The sequence below is a fragment of the Magallana gigas genome, chromosome 10 (assembly GCF_963853765.1).
Source record: "Magallana gigas chromosome 10, xbMagGiga1.1, whole genome shotgun sequence".
NCBI classification, from domain to species: Eukaryota; Metazoa; Mollusca; class Bivalvia; order Ostreida; family Ostreidae; genus Magallana; species Magallana gigas.
Window position 1 is genome coordinate 2,821,543 of NC_088862.1, and position 16,678 is coordinate 2,838,220.

General features: G+C 31.3%; 2 protein-coding genes across 2 annotated transcripts; both read left to right on the forward strand.

Moving 5' to 3' along the window:
- The first annotated feature begins 8,413 nt into the window (after positions 1-8,413).
- LOC117683718 (uncharacterized) lies at positions 8,414-12,058 on the forward strand. The gene is made up of 5 exons (XM_034453527.2): positions 8,414-8,534; positions 8,935-9,071; positions 9,823-9,914; positions 10,342-10,587; positions 11,859-12,058. The coding sequence occupies exons 1-5, from the start codon at positions 8,478-8,480 to the stop codon at positions 11,870-11,872; spliced, it is 546 nt and encodes a 181-aa protein (XP_034309418.2). The 5' UTR covers positions 8,414-8,477; the 3' UTR covers positions 11,873-12,058.
- Positions 12,059-14,568: 2,510 nt separating this feature from the next.
- Positions 14,569-16,320, forward strand: LOC117683717 (uncharacterized). Its single transcript, XM_034453526.2, has 4 exons — positions 14,569-14,701; positions 15,304-15,395; positions 15,692-15,934; positions 16,184-16,320. Exons 1-4 carry the CDS (start codon positions 14,604-14,606, stop codon positions 16,195-16,197), a joined length of 447 nt encoding a protein of 148 aa, XP_034309417.2. The 5' UTR covers positions 14,569-14,603; the 3' UTR covers positions 16,198-16,320.
- Positions 16,321-16,678: the final 358 nt, after the last annotated feature.

The following is a 16,678-nucleotide window of genomic DNA, read 5'->3' on the forward strand; positions in this document are numbered from 1 at the left end:
TTTTCTTAAAAAAATTGATAGTATATGCAGCTGTTATCAAATAGAAAGAAATAAATTGACTCAGTGAAGTAAAACCCGATCTTAATGGCCTTTGCAAACAAATGGCTGCAACAAATGGTTTTGTAAAAGTTCATGGTTTTAGCTAACTAGAGTTGAAAGCTTAAGGGAGCTTTTCCGATCACTTTTTGTCGAGCGTCCGTCCGTCTGTCTATAATTTTTTTTACAATTTATACTTCTTCTTCAGAACAACTGGTCCAATTTCAACCAAAAATGGCGCAAAGCATCATAAAATGAGGGGAATTTCAAGGACAGATAATTAAGAATTATTGAAATTTGCCGTTCTTTTTTTTTTTTTTTTTTTTTTTTTTTACAAAAAATCTTCTTCTCAAAAACCATTTGGCCAGAAAAGCTGGGGTTTGAGTGGAGCCATAATGAGGGGGGAGGGTAGTGGTGAATTTTTACATAGAAATATGTGAAGGTGTCCCAAGCCACAATAAAAGATGTTGAATATTTCTGAAATGAAGAGTATGGATGACACCTCTCCCCTTTCCCATCTCAAACAGAAGATCCAAACATATAAGAGTCTTAAATAAAACAGCACGATGTTGAATAATTTTTATCGACTGATAAATAGTTATGGTACCCATACTTTTTTCTATTGACAACAGTTTGATCATCCATAGGATTATAGCAACATTAGAAAAAGAGAGAGAAAGCGAGCGAGCGAGAGAGAGAGAGAGAGAGAGCGATGTGTTCAAACACTGATTTACATTGATCTTGTTATTTTTTTAGTATACCTGTCTGAATCATAATTTATGTTCGGAGAAAAATATCAGACTTATGTTCTCATAGCAGCTGGTAAATTTTAAATCGATAACCTGTTACATTAAAAGTTTAAAATCAAAATGTGTTTTCCCCTATTAATATATGCTATTATATCTTTATTCTGATAAAAATTAAAACAGCAAACGAGGGCAGCTTTTCTTCTTCTCGATTTAGTCCTTGAGACCTTACTTACACTTATTACGGTGTCTTACACCATCGCTGTAAACCCATGGCCCCACGATCATTGCGATGACAATACCGCGACGGTGTATCGCGGAAGGATAAAACACCATCACGGGGTCATGGGAAAATACTGGATCCGCACTGGCCGTAGTGTACTTTCTCTAGCTATCCTGAATCTAGGTTTAAAGGACCTCACTAACATTTGCATTTTGTGTTTTTACCTAAAATAAATAACATATGTTATTATTTTATCGTATTAAATTAATTTTGAAATCTAAAGGAATATTCAGACAGGAAGCATCGGATGGGTGGTGTGTGGGGGAGTCGGGGGGTTGGGCGAATTATGCAACATGATAAATGTCGCGCTTGTATAATTCAGGCATGAAGCATCTTTTTTGAAATTAATAGCATAATTATGATATTAATTTATCGTTTTAAATTACACTTGGAATCTGAAGGAATACTAGTTTATTCAGACACGAAGCATCAGAGGGGGTGGGGTGGGGAGGGGACAAATAATACAACATAATCAATGCTGCTTATATATAATTCAGGTACATAATATCGTTTTTGAAAGTGGGGGGGGGGGGGGGGTGGGGGTGGGCTCACCCAAAAAATCTTTACGAGCAAAACGAAAAAAAAAATCCTTCCCCCTAAAAAAACCCAATTTGTTAAATCATGATAATCCTAATCCGGGAGAAGGAGGGATAGTATACTTATGGTTTCAATTGAACTGTTAATCTTTTTTATATTACTTCTAGTTTTTTCATCCTCTTAAAAGTGGTAGGGACAACTCAATGAAAATTCAATTTCTATTTGTAAATTTTAGAAAAGTGTTTGCAGTTTGAAAATGTGGGACACCCAGCCCACTTTTCCTTTGAAGCTTTACATTGTACGTGTCTAAAAAAATAACACGAAGTTAGTGCGATAAACAAAATGAGAGAGTAAGTATTGATTAACGGTAGAAGCCCTTGAAGTGTACAGTTTGAATTTTATCTTTTCTTACGCTTATATGTCTTCCTGGAATGTTTTTTTATTTAAATTTTTGAATTTGTATAAGAAAAATGATAATGTTTGTGATTGGTACATGTATTATTTTTGGATAAGTATTCGGTTTTAAAAAAGACCTATTGAATTTTTCAGAAATTTGCGCAATGTTAAAAAAGCTTACATTAGGTTTGCAACACATGGTAGAATAGATAGCGGTATTGGTATGTAGAAATATCTTAGTGGTGTGGCTAAATCTTCTGATACACCGTCCAGCGATGGTACGTCCGATTTTCAAACTCGATTTTACACGCTATAAAGCAGATTAAATTGTCTGGCTCACGCATTTATTTTTCTTAAAAAATATATTAGTAAACCCCTTAAGTTTGTCTACAAGTTACCTACTTTATAAACTATAAGTTCACCGTGATGCTTACAGAACTTTTTCTGTCGTAAACCTTAACTCTAATAGATGTATAGGTAGATCAATTCTCTGTATTTTTTATATAATGTTGTCAAAATTTTAGTGTCTCAGAAATTTGACTTCTTCCTCTATACCTTTCTGTGTTTGGCATCATTAAAGAGATAAAAAAGAGCACTGATTATCAAAAAATAGAGACATGAGCAAGTTTTTCATACTAATGACTGCTGATCAGCTGTTAAAATGAAAAATAAGTATTACTAGTATATTACATAGTTTTCAGACTTTTCACACATGATACAGGGGTAATAACCCAACATTACCGAAAAAAGGGATGGTATAAAGTTATACTCATAGAATACTGAACATGAATTACAAACACTGCACCCATCTGTGTTTTTACTTTAAACTTTTCACATTAAGATAGGAAAACTTTAGGAAAAAAAGTATCTAATCAAATGTCTATTATACACCTAGTCCTAAAAGGTGCATTGCTAAATGATCGATATGTTGGTGATTACATTAATTTACTATGCAACTGTTAAATGTATTGTTGTAGCAGAATAATACACCAGATAGATTAATGAAATAAAAGGAAAACAGACGACTTAACTATTATCATACTAGTGAAGAGATATTTACCTCGCATTTTTTAGTAAATCAAAATTCCTTTGTAAGAGCGACATCTGGAGCTCCTGTTTTTTTATGAAGGCATGATCAACACCCCATTTTCCAGTTTCTATCTACTTTTACACTGATGTCAATCCCCCCCCCCCCCCCAATACATTTGTTTGCTGTTCTTAGTGTAAATTGTTAGCTATCCTACTGGTTAAAAAGTATATTTATAAAAATGATTTGCTTTCATTTCTTTTATTTAGAATTTAAAAAAAATAACAATCATTATCAATAGAAAAACGGGCAATTCTACGAATTCAGAGACATATATTATATAAGTTTAACAGCAAAGCAAAAGTCGATAGTAAGACGAACCTGCTGAAGTATCCATGTTTTTAATAAGTGCTCTCTCTTATACCTTTAATGATGAAAATAATCATTTTTCTGAATACAGTGAAATGTCGAGTTAATGATAAAGAAATCAAAATGATGTAAAAACTGGATCAATCTACTGGAAGGTTTACGACAGAAAATGTCATTAAACAAAATGATGATCTTATATTTGCTACTGTCCTTACACTCACTTCAAAAATAATATCTGTTACTTATATGACAGAAAGTAAAAGGTTTTATTATTCATGTCATTTTTCTCTTTTTTCTTTTAGAGATATGAATACTTGAAACACACAATTTCATTTGCTTTCCAATGTAGTATGTGTAAAATATTGTTTGAAAATCGGGTATACCATCGTTGAACGATGTATACGATACTTTAACCAAACCAAAGGCATATTTCTGCATTCAATACCTTTACTTGTTTTCCAATAATTATAAAAAAATCATACTTCATTATTTGTACCAGTAAACCGAGGAATATGCAAACCGACACGTGTTTAAACATTACACAAATTACTTTTGAATAGAATACGTTGTTTTTTTTTAAACCAACATTTTAACTAAAAGTCACATATACCAATTTCAAACATCATCCCTTTGTCTTGAAGAAATTTGAAAAACAAAATCCTGGAATGCATATATAGAAAGCGACGAGAAAGGTACAAATTAAACTGAACATTTCAATTTAAAAGCTACTGTTAAATTATCATAGTGTGGAGTCTTTTGTGTTTTTATGACACTGGATATCTAATAAATCAATGTCCAAAATATCATTTTGTTCATCCCATCGACTTACTGGTAAATCATTATATACCATAGAGTATTTATCTTTTAGATACAGAGAGGATATGTCCCAGTTTGATGTCTAATGCAAGAAAAGAAATTTATTGAAATCATTTCAAATCATCAATTCTTTTTATGAAAAATCTATTTATATTTCTCAAATTGAAAGTTTTCGTCTATATAGAATTAATTTGCTATGTGTTGATAGTACAAAAATCTGTTGCTTAATGAAATGTAATGAATTGAAAAATGCAGCTCATATTGATTTTAGCATTGTTTTTGGTTCGCTGTAGTACCTTTCAAATTTACCATGAACGTATGAAATTTATTCTTGTTACACGTGTTTTCAGTAAATACGGTATATACTTGTGCAAATTATAAACTTTTAAAACGATTTATTTATTGTTTAGTTAATAAGCCCACTTGTTAGGATTCCTAAAAAAAAGGAAGAATGTAAGTTTAAAATGGAAAATTACTAATCTGATTTCAACATATTTAAGTTGCATTTACATATTTGCTATCAAATGCACCTCTAAAAAGAAAACAAAATTAAAATCGTTTTTTGTTAGTTTTGACTAAAATCAATCGTAGGTTTCATTTACATAAGCAGTAAAATAAAAAATATATTTTAGAAGGTTTTTAAAATAACTCCGCAATATACATGCAACAGTTTGTGGCTCTTAAATTATAATATGATAAAACATCAAACAAAAGCTACTTCGAATCAATATGTAACATGTTGCCACCAAGTCTTTTTTTATCAGTAAAATGTTTGAGACTTTTGTTTTAGATATAAATGATGTCGATTAATTTGTAAAATGTAAATGTAGCGGTGTAACACTTGCAAAATATAAGAATTTACTCTTTGATAAAAAATAGAAATAATCTTTTTTTTTAAAAATATGTTTTAAAATGTTTGGCTTATAAAATGTAAGTAGAAGAGAAAAGGCATGCAGTTTTTGTGATAGCAATAATTTTGTCAATAATAAAATCAAAGAACTGAATCATGAAAGCTTGGCTCTATTGGTGTTTTTTTATGCATATTGTGTACTAAAGACTGAAAATATAGCTCTCTCTCTCTCTTTCTCTCTCTCTCTCCCTCTCTCTCTCATGCTTTTAATGCCGACAAAGCGTCAGAAAGCGACCAAATTTTGTAAGCTGCTATAAACAAAAATATGTCTGTCTAGTAGAAAAAAATTCAACAGTTGCTGCCTTGAATTTTGAAAGAAGCATTATATATTCAATCCCCATTTCTTCAACGCGCAGGAAAGTAGTTCATGGAAATTCATGTGCATTGTATTTGTCCAAAATGCAGCCTTGTTTTTAAAACACGTTATTAATAAGAAAACTTAAAAAGATAGACAATGCTCTCGAAATTAAAAAAAAAAGAAACAAAATACCAACACTTTTGACAAAACGTGGCTCTTAGTGTAACTATTTTGTAAAACGGAAGCTTTTACTTTGACGCTTGTTGGTTTTCTGTTTACTTTTGAAGTTGTGCTATTTATAGTAACATTGGCAATTTGCCTGCCTACAGCCAGGACTCTGCTTTCAGCAGAGCCCGGCTAAAAAATTTAAAATTTGTGGGACAAATGGGGCAAGCGCTGATTTTGGCGCGACAATTAAGAAGTGCATCCGATGTTTGTAAACAAAAAAAGGGACAAGACAGTATTTGCACATAATTATATACATGGAATACAGATAGGTTCAAACACATATGTCGGCAGAATATTGCACTTCGAGGGTAGCTAAATCATCGTATTGATAAAAAAACCAGCAATAATTATTTTATTATATGATTCAGCGATGAATTGATACAGATATATATTAAATTTTAATTTGAAGCCATTGCCGAACAAATTAAGAAACGCGATGTTTCATTGGACGATCTATTTTTAGTCCAATGTAGAGAAAATCAAATGTTATATTGACCTAGGTCACATGCAAGTGATTATAACGTTTTGTTTCTTCTGAGATAGTTGGATTTGAGCAAATCCGAAAGCTAGAAATTATTCACTCATAGAATAAAATATTTTATTTCCCGCAGTATATAAAGCAAGCAAGGACAATGTTTTAGCAAGTACATCAGTCGGTCATTATTTCCAGTCTGAATTGCTTTACACAGTCAGAAGCATCTGTGTCTAAAAACACACACAAGTCCCATCGTGGAGAATTGGCCGTTTATAGCAAATTATGCAATCTGCTTAAGTGTATAGAATGGCCTCCTCAATTGCAACTGTGCAATTCGTTCTACATTTATTATCATCTTGACTTGCATTTACTACAGTAAGGTCATATTTGTCTGCAATCTCATTTTTAAGTAAATTGCAAAACACACTAGATCCAGAAATTTCTTGTTTCAAAGTTACAGCAAGGAATAAAACGTTCAAAAGACAAGGCAGATGCTAGGTTACCAACAACAAAATCAGTTCTCCAAAACATCAAGGTTTTACCAATCTTGTGTATCGATGCTTTTAAAACAGCGCTTTCTCTGCAGCATTTTCTTTGGCTTTTGATCATTCTTAGTATAAAGTAAGTAGAACATGTAAGTTTCTTCAACAGAACACACTTCATTTGACTTTTGGCATTTGACCATGACAAGCAATCCATCTTACTGACTATCCGATATTAAAAAAACAGACCAGTTGGGTAAGGTAACTGTATAACAAATAGACATGGTAGCATGTCCATATCGGCTTGTTTCTTATTACATTAGTTTCTTCTGCCGGGGTAAGAACGGGGGGGGGGGGGGGGGTTCAGGACCATTGTTTTGTCATTTTTTTTGGTCCCCACATATAATGTATCAATTTACAAGAGTTTTCTCGAAGGCAATTAAACAACTTCAATTGCCTTACAGCTCAGGATATAAGTCTCATTCTTTTCGGATAGAGGCATGCACTGACCTTGCTGTAATAGGGCTTTCTACCGATGAAATCCAGAAATCAGGGCGCTGGAAATCTTCATCATATATCTCTTACATTCGCATACCAAATATTTAATTAATTTCATTTTTGAATGGGAGACATTATGGTTTATGGGATCTTTACTAATTAAACATGTGTTTTTTGGATGCTGTCATAAGACCGTGTGGGACAATTCTCACATTAGACAGGCAGGGCATCTCCCTGTGGCTCCAAGTGTATAGTGCATGAGCTCCAGTTAAGCCAGACACGCCAAAAGATTAAAACATTGAAACACTGTTGTTCGCTAAATGTGAACCTGTATGTTGTTTAAATTTGACCTTTGAATTTGCGCTAATATTTTATGCGTTTAGCTGCAATGTTGTATATACATGATTTTGGGGCCCTTTGCTTGGGGGCCCCTTGCCCATGTTGATATTTGATTGGACTTGATATTTGATTTTTACTTGTACTTCATATTAACAGCTGTGCCCACAACATTGTCACAGTATTAAAATAAAATTATCATATCAAACCTTTGTATTTGTTACACTTTTATAATATTGATCACCTTAAATTTATTGATGTCATATTGTACGTCTCCCCTGGTGAAATTCAAATATTATAGATACCATGAAATCTATTGAATACTTTGTTTTTCTCGCCTTTTCAAATAACATGGATACCTTGAAAATAATCAAAATTCTTTTGTTTGTCGTCAAAGCTAAAATACAAGTATGATAGATAACTTAAAAAATATTGGTTTTCTTGGGTGCCTCTGCTTTAATACAAATATTATAGATATTTTGAAACTTATTTATTTCTTTTTTATATCCCCTTAATCTTAAACCAAAAAGATAATCTTAACATTATTGCCCTTACGTATGTTTCCCTTGCTAAAATAGTAATATAATAGATTCATTGAAACTAACAGGAATTCCTTTACCCCCCGCCCCCGATAAAATTTAAATATTATAGATCCTTGAGAATAATTGGTTTGTTGTCAATCTGATATAAGTTTTTGATGTAAACATTCACACTCTTAATTTCAGAAATTTTAACATTTTTTAAATTGTTTCAAATTGTATTCAATAAACAATGTCATAAACCTTGACAATATCATTTGTTGCAGCCACGTGTTGCAACGACCATTAAGAGCGGGTTTTACTTCAATGAGTCCTCTTTTTTCTAATCATTGACTCTACCCTAACAGTTTTAGATACTATCGATTTCTTAAAGAATAGATTGAAGGTTTTCTCTTTTTCAATCGATTGGTATTTATTTGTATTATGGGAGGTCCTAAGCATTGCAACAGTATATAAAAATGTAAAGAAAATCATACAATTCAGCAAAGTAGTACACCTGAAATGGCGAGCACCAAACATCTGTTGTTACTCGGCCTGGCAGTTCTTATGGTCCCACAGGTACGTTTTGTTATTCATATATCAACATGTATATACATTTTTAAAATCTATATAGATATTATGATTTCATTCTTTGAGTGAAACTTGTACTTAATCATTTATTCCAACAAGTACTCTTTAGCAACTTTTACAAATAAAAAGGTTTTTGGTTAGCTTTATTTTACTTTCTATAAATAAATTTCATTTTAATTATCCTTTTCAAACATATCCCCAAATTCTTTTTAGTATGGTTAGTGCATTAACTGAGTCTTATTTAAAAAGCAGGTGTTGATAATACTTGGCAAAGATTTAAAATCAAACTTAAGTAAAAACTTAAGTTTTAAGTAAAAATCCAAGTTTAATTAGTTTTAGAAATCCAGATCTAGTGTTGACAACTGAACAGCCTTGGGTTTTTTTTCAGTCCTATGCCACCTTCCATCCTGACGGAGCGTTCGTGTATCTGACCAATCACCCCGAGTCTGTTGACCACTATGTCTACGCACATACTGGGCTTGGCAGCAAAGCAAAATCTACCAATTATGAAGTCAGATATAATGGGTAAGATTTTGTTACTGTTATAATCTACAAAATATATTTCAGGCATATTTAAAATGTTTGTATGTTGAAGTTATCTATTGTGTAAAGCTGTTTTATGATTAAGAAGTGCGGATGTGAAAAACAATGCAGAAGAATAACGAGATATCAAATATTGTAATATTTATCTCTATCCAATTAACTGACGATTTTTTTTCAAACAAAATGATTTATATTTGCTTATGGATTTTATTAAAATCAATGTTTGATTATTTAGACACGATATTGTTCACTGCAGTTTCGATTCAAAATTAAAAAAAAACATCAAAAGACCAAAGACAATTAATCTTACGCATTTGAATAGAAAATAAAATAAGTTATAAAATTTGTTAGTTTATCATTATCTGTAATTCATTTTTATCTTTGTTTTCATGGCTATTAAAATCAAGCATCGTTAACATACATCAAAAGAAATAGGAATAAAAAGTATGTTTCCTGTCGATGTTTTGTTTTTAAAATTGAGAAAGATTTACAGTTTGTAAATAATAGAATGTTAGTTACTTACTGTTTACCTCTATATTTCTTTACCCCCCCCCCTTCCCGAAAAAAACCCGATGCGAATTAAAATGTAAAATAAGTATCGAGTACAAAATCTTTATAAAATACATCTTTTTTTATATCATTCCCATCAATGATACAATTTTATAAACAATAAGATTTATTTAAGGTTGATATTAAATACATGTACATGCCTATGTTTGATCGTTGATTTCAGAAAAGTCTGTTACAACTTAACAAACTTTGTGGTGGAAAGTATGGGAAGTATGGGCAACCATGACTGGCTAGAAGTGACATTTGGGAAAGATTGTTCGTATTTTTCACCCTCTCTCTAAACGTTTTACTCCAGAAATATTCCAAGCTGAAATTTTCAAAAAAATGAAATTGAGAGAATACCTCTTTTCAACATTTTTTTTATTTTCTAAGACTTTTAGACAAAAATTATCAACTCAAGTACTCAAGTGTCTTTGGTTAAATAACCATAAAACGTCCGAACTCCAAAAATATGGAGGCTGGATGGTAAACAAATAATACATCAGATATATCTTAATAAATTACATATGATAATTTTGGATTTAAACTATATTCAGTAAAGAAAAAAAATATCTAAGGGTTTTGAAAACAGTCCTATTCATCGTAAGGAGATTAACATGGTCAAAAAATTGCGACGACCATTTAGTCATCGTAATACAAGTAGAGGTTCAATACATGATGGTTTGTTTGTTGGTTGTTTTAGGCGTCTCGGGTAGGTTAATCGTTGAACATCGTCTGACGGAAGAGGAGCCGTTCAGCGTGTGCAATGTATACTGGTACAACAAGTACTCAGATGATCCTGAAAACCCGCCCACGTGTACCCCCGCCACATACCGCTATCATGTGATATTTACCCTATCAAAGGATCCCGATGAGAATGTCAAGGAGATGATCAAAAAATATGTTAAGGACAACAACATTATGGATCTTCACAGACAGGACCCTTCTGGTATATGTTTACATTCATGATTGTATATACTTTTCAAATATTTTGATTTTTCATATCTTGAAAAATCGGTTATTTTCATTACATTAGGAAAGATTGTTAATATTTAAACATATAATTCTTGATTGCTTTAATCAAAGAAATGAAACAGAAATTCTAATTAAAAGTTAAAGTATTTTAATTTTTTTCTATCGGAGCTCTAAGCTTTGCTGAGATTTTCAGGTTATGTATATCTTGTCCAGTGGTTAGTCATCTTTTCTTCTATCTTGCGTTTAACGGTCCAACTGTAACCTTTTCATGTTTCCAAACTTTAACAAATCATACATAATTAAAGAGGTATTAATTTTCCTCAACTGATTTTTTTTTAATACAGAAAGTTTTATTTAGTGAAAGTGAAAACTTGGGATTTTTTTCTTCATAAGCACAACACTTGGTGGGGGAGGGGGGTGTACAAAGAAATAAAACAATTTAATTGTCCAATTTAAAATTTTAACTACAGGTCTATAGATTTGGTAATTATACTTTATAGCAACAAGCATTTTAAAAATGTGAAAATCTTCTTATTTTACCTCTGGGCCAATATTGAATGCAAAGATTTACATAGAAAATGAAGTAGTCAAATGTTCTCCATGTTTCTTCTCAAGCTCAGGTACCTGTGCTTTAAACTTTTCTCTTTATAAGTAAAGAATAGCGTAACAAAAGGGCTGAATGATCGCTGCCATTTATAAGCGATATTTGCATCCTTCAGATGGAGAGCTCTCTACAAAGATATAGGAAAATGTTGAAATTTTAAAAACAAAAATGTATGGATTTTTTTTCTCACTGAACAATTGTTTATGGCCAAAAATATCAAATTTTAAGGTTTAAGGCCGATCTGATGGTTCATTTGTCGACCAGTAAGCCTCCTTAGACACTGGTTTCATCAATATTCGTTGAATACCAATTTTCGTGGATTTCGTTGTTTAGTTGATCCACGAAATTACATTCATTGAGGTGCAATTTTTATTAACATTTTGTATTGATAGGGTCATTGGCCACGAATTTACGTATCCTTGAAACTGTGATTTTCACTTTATCCACGACAATTGATGCCCTTGAATATTAATGAAACCACAGTAGATGTTCTCTTCGTTTCCTATTTTTTGTCTTATTCCTAAATAACATACATCTATGTCCCACCGTAAATGTCGAATACTAATCTGAAGCAATATATACTGGTACCTACATTTCAAAACATCCGTTGCTAATGAACCTGAGGTTCTTTTTTTCTACAGAATGTGACGTCTAGTTCGAAATGAGAACGGGATTACAGAAGAAAGTCAACTCTGGATGCAGAGAAAAATGAAAACTCCACTTTTGTCCGCTTCTATTCTTTGAAATTGTATAAAATAACGCATCATCTTTATTTGATAAGCAATTATATTTGTTTCATTTATTTATAAAGATCAAAAATTTATATCTATATATGTGTCAATAAATACAGAGTTGAAATAAAAAATAAAGTTGGCATGTTATTTTTTGTAGTTGAAATTAGCAATTACTGAGCGTGAGTTACTTTTCATTATTCTTTTTTTTACATTCTTCTATTAAGTTTGATAAAAAAAGGACTGCGCTAAGTTAAAAAGAAAGATCTTGTTTGTTTTTGTTCAATTAAATCAAGGTGCCAATAGATGTTTTAAAGAACCGTTGCAACAAAAATCTACTACGAGGAGTTTCATGTTAGTTCAAAAGTTGACTACCAGACCAATGGGCAAACTTCAACATGATTAAATGTTCTTTAAATTAAGTACTGAGTATATAATAATTTCGTTGTGGACGACAGCTGATGACACATTGATCTCTTTGAAAACGTTGAGAAATTGTGACATTGTCCGGCGTTTTTATTGAATATCTTAAAAATATGTTAATTTCATATAATTAGTTATAAATCCGCTTTCATTTGGTGTGTTATGATTCACAGGATTTTTTCACATTTCTCTAAATACATGTTTTGGCTAAAATTTAAAATATTATCACCTATTTAAGTTAAAAAAATCTAAATTCATAATCTCATTACCAATTTTTATTATGATTTATCATGAATTTAATCTTCAGTTTTGAGATGATCCCATTTATATACGTCCGGCAACCACTGTACCCTGACTTGGTACGCTGTGGTACCCATTTCTCGTTTATCTTACCTATTTATTTTTAAATTGAAGGACAAACCATACGTCCTATACGGAGCATATACGTGTACTTCATCACATCTTAATTTTCACTGTTTCAGTGCATTTGAGAAGTTTAGCAGGTATAGAGGCTGGCCTTTGTCGAAATGGAAAGTATTATGGTATATTATGATTAAGTTTACAATTATAATATAAGTGATTAGTTAACGACTATGCATGTACTATACTATATACAGACAAACTTAAAATTTAATCATTGCTACCGAACTAGTGGTCTTTGTATGGTATTCAGAGAGTGTTACCAAGTGAAAAGTCCGATAACTTCAATTTATTTACTAGGCTTGTAATATACGAGCAATACATACAGAAATATCAAGTGTCATAAATTGCTTTCAAGCATATCAGAATTGTTTTAGAATGCGTAGTGTTTTATGAACTACTGTTTGGTTAATTTTTCTGTCCCAGGTTGAAATACAAAACCGAATGTACTTCATTGATTCTCAAATTACTGCTCGTTTAAAAAGATTCGATAGTCGTGACTATTTTTAGATTGTATTGATCTTCTTTAGAAAATAGGGTCTATATAAAACTTTAAACGGTAAAATATAAAAAATATGAATGTTTTCATTACTTGATATTAGTGAATGGCTAAATAAATAATATGCTGTAAGATGTAAGATCGGATGGTTAATGTGTTAATTCCACAGCTTCCTTAAGGCACTCCACTACACCTTTAAATAGTTTCTCAAATCAGCAGAAAATTACTTGATTTTGATAGAGAGCTTGATGGATAAGAAGTATATATGTCAAATAGGCAAAACAATGTGCAATTTTAGATAAAAATGATATTGTTAAAAATTTCATTCAGTAAACATAAACAAAAGCTACAGGCGGATTCGAACTCATGATCTGCGGTTCACAAGCCTGATACTTTAACCGCTGAGCTATGACGATACACAATTAAATTGATTGATACAAACAGTGTATCAAAAATTGTATCGTGTCACCTTATAAGTAGAATTATTGCTTTGGAGGGGGATGTGAGACTTTTCATTTGGATAAACTTATGGTGATTTAAATGGTTTCTAATTGTTTTCATAAGAACAAAACCATTTGTTGCAGCCACGTTTTGCCACAAACTTATGGTGATTTAAATGGTTTCTAATTGTTTTCATAAGAACAAAACCATTTGTTGCAGCCACGTTTTGCCACAGACATTAAAAGCGGAGTTTTACTCCACTAAGTTTATTTATGTCTACCTATTTGATAACAGCTGCACAAATTATCAATTATTTTTAGAATAAATATATCTTTTATTTTAATCGACTGATACATTATGGATTATGGGAGTTCCTTTACTAATTGCAAAAGTATATAAAAGTGTATAGCACAACTAACTATTCAGCAAATTAAAATGGCAAGCACCAAATATCTGTTGTTACTGGGCCTAGCAGGACTTATGACACAGGTACGTTTTGTAATCCTGTTTTCTATAGACACTTTTAAAGTTTATATATTAATGATTTTTTTTTCTGAATTGAATTTATATTTCAACATTCATGATATCAAATACCCTACATCCACCCTTAAAAATCTGAAGGCAAAGGTATTTTATTGTCTATATAAACATTTGTTTACTTAAAATTCATATTTAGCATATCCAGTGCATTGGTTGTTATTAACTTAATCATACAAGCAATACTGATAAAACTCGGCAAGGAATTGATACAATACTAAAATTAAGTAAAATCTCAACGTTCTTTTAAAAATCCACTCCATGAGTTGATAACTGAACACCTTGCTATATTTAAGTCCTATGCCAATAATCCCACATATGTTGCCTATGTGTATATGACCAATCACCCTGAGTCTGTGGACCACTATGTCAGCGTGCACAATAAGTATGGCTCCGAGGCAAAGTCTACAAATTATGAAACCAGATACAACGGGTAAGAGTTAGCTCTTTATTAACACCAAAACATTTTAATGAAATACTTTGATGTTGGAGTAATGTATAGTCTAAATATGTGTTATTGTAAAGATGTTAAGATCATATGAACATAATGCAAAATTGATGCGAAGTATGAAATATTGTTATTTTTTCATAGAAGGAATAATCAGAAGTAACAAATTAAAACGTTATAGTTCATTGCTGTTTGTTTAATAACTTAAGTCAATTTAAGCTTTTCTTTAAAAATAATTGCTAGATTATGAGCTAACGCAGATGAATAAAAAAATAATGACTGTTAAATTCAGTTGATTTGAGTGATTTTTATCGTTGTTTTCGTGACTTTTTCAATATTTGTTTTCTAAAAAATAAGAAGTTTTTTTTTTTTACATTTTGAGAATGATATAAGCTTGGTCACTGACTGTCTGTGTCTATATTTGCCACCCCAAACAAAAATAGCGAGGCAAATTAACATGCAAATAAAATGACCAAAACCTTAGTTATCTTAATTTTTTTTAAACATTGCCATTTTGGATAGGATTGTATGCACATTAAGATGTATTTCAAATTGATATTAAATACATGTTTGATCGCTGATTTCAGACAGGCCTGTTACAACTTAACAAACTATGTGGTGAAAGATATGGGAAGATTAGGCAACCACAAGTGGATAGAGTTGATATATGGGAAAGATTGTTCGTATTTTTCACCTTTTGTCCAAAAGTTTTACTCTAGAAAATTTCAAGTAAAATTTAAAAAAAATATATGAAATTAGGAGAATCTCTACGTTTTTTCTTTCTTTCTATTTCCAAAAATGTTCATCACTATTATAAACTCACGTTCATGCTTTTGATTAAATATCCATAAATCGTCAGTATTTATTTTTGTATAATTGTATGTGTCATCTAAGGGCCACGACCATTCAACTATCTGAATACAAGTATTTGGGGTTAAGGTTCTATAGATGATGCTTGTCTGTTGGTTGTTTTAGGCGTTACAGGTAGGATTATCAATGAGCACATAATGACAGAGGAAGAACCGTTCAGTGTTAGTAATGTATACTGGTACAACACGTACTCTGATGCGGAAAACCCGCCCAGGTGTACCCCCGCCATGTACAACTATCACGTGATTTTGACCCGGTCGAAGGATCCCGATGTGAATGTCAAGCAGATGATAAAAAAATATGTCAAGGAGCACAACATTAAAGGACTCTACAGACAGGATCCTTTTGGTATATGTTTTTAATATTTATATTGAACATTTGTCTAATATTTTGATTCTTTTCAATATATAATTTTTGATATCTTAGAAAAAAAAAGTAATTTTCATTACATTTAGAAAGATTGTTTATATCTAAACATCTAATTCTTGCATAATTTAATTACAGAAACACGACAAACATTCGAATGATAATCAGAAACATGTAATGTATCTCAAAACATATGTTGTTAATAATTTGTGATTCTTTTTTATTATACAGAATGTGATACCTAATCAGAAAATGAGATTACAGCAAACAGTCACCTTTCTATAGAAAACAAAAATTCTGCTTTTTTTTCGATTCTAAAATTATTCAACACTACAGCCACGTTATTCTATGGGTTCATTCAATTATAGAGACCAAAATTGTATATCAATATGTGTCAAAAATAAAGTGTTCAACTGACATGAGTTTGCGTTCTATTTTTTTTTTTGGCTCATCTGAAGTTAAAATAAGATTTTACTAAGATTGACGTCGTTTTCATCGAAGTGTTCCACGGTGAATATAACTTTTCGCAAATTATTTTAGTTACTTTTAATTTGTTGAAAAAAGGACCGCCTTCTGTTTAAATTTGGTCTCTTTAGTTTGTTGCTTTCAGAAATAAAATTATTTTGTCTCTGGGTGTTTTAAAGAGCTGTTGCAACAGAAATGTAAAAAATTTAAAGTTCATATTTGATTAAAAATTGACCACCAGACCAAAGGCGTAAGGTGATA